Source organism: Octodon degus, unplaced genomic scaffold (genome assembly GCF_000260255.1).
Source record: "Octodon degus isolate 3935 unplaced genomic scaffold, OctDeg1.0 scaffold00047, whole genome shotgun sequence".
Classification (NCBI taxonomy): Eukaryota; Metazoa; Chordata; class Mammalia; order Rodentia; family Octodontidae; genus Octodon; species Octodon degus.
Genome location: NW_004524623.1, coordinates 12,856,422 through 12,859,763, shown reverse-complemented (window position 1 = coordinate 12,859,763; position 3,342 = coordinate 12,856,422). Strand labels below are relative to the sequence as shown.

Below are 3,342 nucleotides of genomic sequence, written 5' to 3'. Positions count from 1 at the left end.
TTGTATTATATCTTTCTATTTGTATTTCTTCTTTGGAGTTCTTATACTAGGGAGACTATACGATATTTACACATGTGTGTCTGGTTTATTTCACTTATATGTCCTCTATTCATTAAGAGAATGTAACTATATATCTATCCTAACCATTTTTTTTCTTTTTTCTTTTTTTCTTTTCAAAGTTTTATTGATAAACATATAGCAATGAGACAGTTTCAAATCAAATTGAAAATACAGTTTCAACAAATAATACACTGCATATATTCTTCTTAGTGGTTATGGAATTCTTTTCAATACCAAAGTGTACCTGTACTGTAGAGATATATTATAGTCCAAAATATGGTCAAATAATTAAATTTTTAGTAAGAATTAAGATATGTTATGTGCAAGTACCAGGTCCTCCTTATGAATGTCATCATTATGTACTGTCAGTGTGTACTAATAAAAAGAAACTCTAAAAATCCCTCGTTCCTTTTCATTTTATCTTATTTTTCATACTGCCTTTTGAAAAATTAATGGGTAGGTAGGACATGCACACAGTTCTAATTTATAAAACAAGTACATTCAGGGAAGTCCAGCTTTCATGTCTGACTTTCTGTCTCCCCTGATTTTCCCTCACTATTAGTTCATTCTAGTATTTAAAAATAGTAGGTATTCCATTTTCTCCTTGTCTTCTTAGATGAACAGTGGCATCCCACTCTCTATTCCTGAAAGTAAGACGTGGCTGGGAGGTACTGAGCCTTGACAACTAGCTGGGGGAAATGCCAGTCCAGTGAATGCTTCCCGCCTCCCCTGCCTTCAGGAAAACAGTGATGGGGCTGAGGCAAGGACAGCTGGCATGGGGCTGGCATGTCTGCACTCTGGTCATCAAGGCCGATTGCCTACCAGCTAGGTCTTATTTGGGGGACAGCACGATGTGCGCGAGTTCCCGTCTGGCCCTATCTGCTTACTGGCCCATCCTGCAGATCCGCCATGGTGATGAGCAGAGGTCTGAGATCCTTCTGCAGCCTGTGGTGCTGCATCGGTTGGTCAGGTAGTTTGTCCAACTGGTCCCTATCATTGATTATTTTATTTTTTATGTATTTAGTATAAGATCTACAGGGGGTTGCTACACAGATTGGACTCGTAGTGATCTTCCTGTTTTCAGCCTCCCAAGCACTGGGATTACAGGTGCGCACCACCAGGCCCAGTCTCAATTGCCATTTCAGCGTGTCCTGGGGGCAGGGCCGGCATGGCACACCTATTTTTGTTTTAATGTAAGAGGGTAATTTTAGCATTACTAGGTTAGTAAGACTTCAGAATTCTTTTGAATTCTTAGTGGCTTTGTGTGTAGTGATATTTGTTCAAATGAAACAAGTTTTAAAGCATTTCAAAAAGAGCTTTTCAAATTTACATTTCCTTGTGGTTTCATTGCTCCTCAACTGTTACTTGACGATGGTGATAATTTTTAATGTAGCTTATAGCATATATGTGTTATACTATCCAAGCAGAACTGTGAATACTTTATGCTTAGTATGAACTAAATATGGAGCTGTAACTGAAGTCAGATTTTTTCATTTTAATGTATGGGATTCAACCTTTCTCGGTTTTTTTCATCTTATATGTATATAAGTAGAATTTCTTTTTTGGTAAGAAATACTCAAATGTGTCTTACTTATTCTCTGTTCTTTCATTTATTTCCAATGTGATTTGTCAAAAATCCCACTGTCATCACTTTGCCGTAGCAATGGCCAGGTCCACGTGTGAGTTATTGCCACCGTTGGAGAGGGGCTCTTACAGGACGATCCTCCACTAGCTTGAGTGTGTGCCTACGGGGGACGGAGTGCATCTGGCACCGCCTTGGGACTTCTTTTTGTTTGTTCATCTCTGGGTGTTATGGGGATATAAGTCTTTTAAGTAACTCTTCAAAGCAGCGTATCTAAGTGGGTGTACATTATCTTTAGCACTTAGCTATTGCTAGCACTGTCCGCCAGCGGGCAGTGTTCTGTGAGTTACTCGTCACTCTGGGTGTAGCTAACGCATGCTTGTCTTTTTCTCCTAGTGCATCCCACTCTTTGTCCAGCTTGTTCTGGAGAGATTAACCCGAGGGGTCAAGACAAGTGAGCTCCGCACAATGTGCCTGCAGGTTGCGATTGCTTCCCTGTACTACAACCCTGAGCTATTGCTGCACACTCTGGAACGGATTCAGCTGCCTCACAGCCCCGGACCTGTCACTGTGCAGTTTGTGAATCAGTGGATGAACGATACAGATTATTTCCTTGGGTGTGTGCCTTTTATTTATTATTATTATTATTATTATTATTATTATTTTGTATTTTAGGGAAGGGTCTACAAGGGTGTTCGGGGTCTCCCTGCTAGATCAGACTCGTAGTGATCCGCCTGTTTACAGCCTTCAAAGAGCTGGGTTTACATGCGCGCGCCACCACGTGTGTGTGTGCCTTTTAGATTTTACACTACTGTACTATTTCTCAGAAGTTTACTTTTTAATATATATATGTGCAGAAATAATTGGGAGCTGTATTTAGTGGCCTGTAAAAATATTTAATTTTTAATTAATGAAGTTTAATTTTAATGTTTATTTTTTAATGTATTTGGTACAGGATCCTACTAGGCAGCTCAGACTCATAGTGATCCTCCTGTTTTTTTCAGCCTCTCCAGTGCTAGGATTACAGGTGTGCACCACCAGCCCCATGTCACTGGCCAGCTCAGTGCACTGGGGATGGGGCCAGCACAGCATGTGGTACCCGGGATCAAACCTTGGTCCCTGCATTTGCCTAAGTAGGCATTTAGTCTGCAGAGTTATCTCACAACCTGATTTTTAATATTTAATTTTTAAAGAAGTAAGACTGTGTTTTGGCAGTGTAATCTAATAAAAGAATGGAGGCTGGGAAAATTAGGAGTCTTCTCCCTGCCTGGTTTTCACTTATACGTATCATTTTGCCTAGGCAGTGTTGATCTGGATTCTGTGACTACAAGTGTCTATGGCTAAACATTGTGGATGGAGTCAAGTTTCTCAGGAAGGTCCCAGCTGGGCAATGGTGCCACGTGCCCAGTGTCCCCAGATGTGTGTAGCTCTTCACAGATCTCAAGGGGCCTGTTCTCAAGTGTGAGATTGGAGAAGCGTTAGTTGAAGCTCAGGTTCTGCCCATGCAGGCAAGTTTGGCTTTGTGGGAAGTACTCTCTAATATTCAAATGTAGGAAAGGTGAGGTTCTGGGCTGGGGAGATAGCTCAGTGGTTCTAAGTGCCTGCCTGGCAAGTGCAGAGACTGAGTTTGGGGAGACTGAGCCAGCAAGATCACTATGAGTCTGAGCAGCGTAGCAAGATCCTGTACCAAATAAATAAAT

The 3,342-nt window shown here is 41.3% G+C and overlaps 1 protein-coding gene across 1 annotated transcript in view; it reads left to right on the top strand.

The window, feature by feature from the left end:
* Positions 1-3,342, top strand: part of Ipo8 (importin 8) — a 96,619-nt gene that overhangs the window by 79,517 nt on the left and 13,760 nt on the right. The window contains exon 21 of the mRNA XM_004632177.2: positions 2,039-2,259. Coding sequence (XP_004632234.1) covers positions 2,039-2,259 — 221 coding nt within the window. The remainder of the gene's footprint in view (positions 1-2,038; positions 2,260-3,342) is intronic.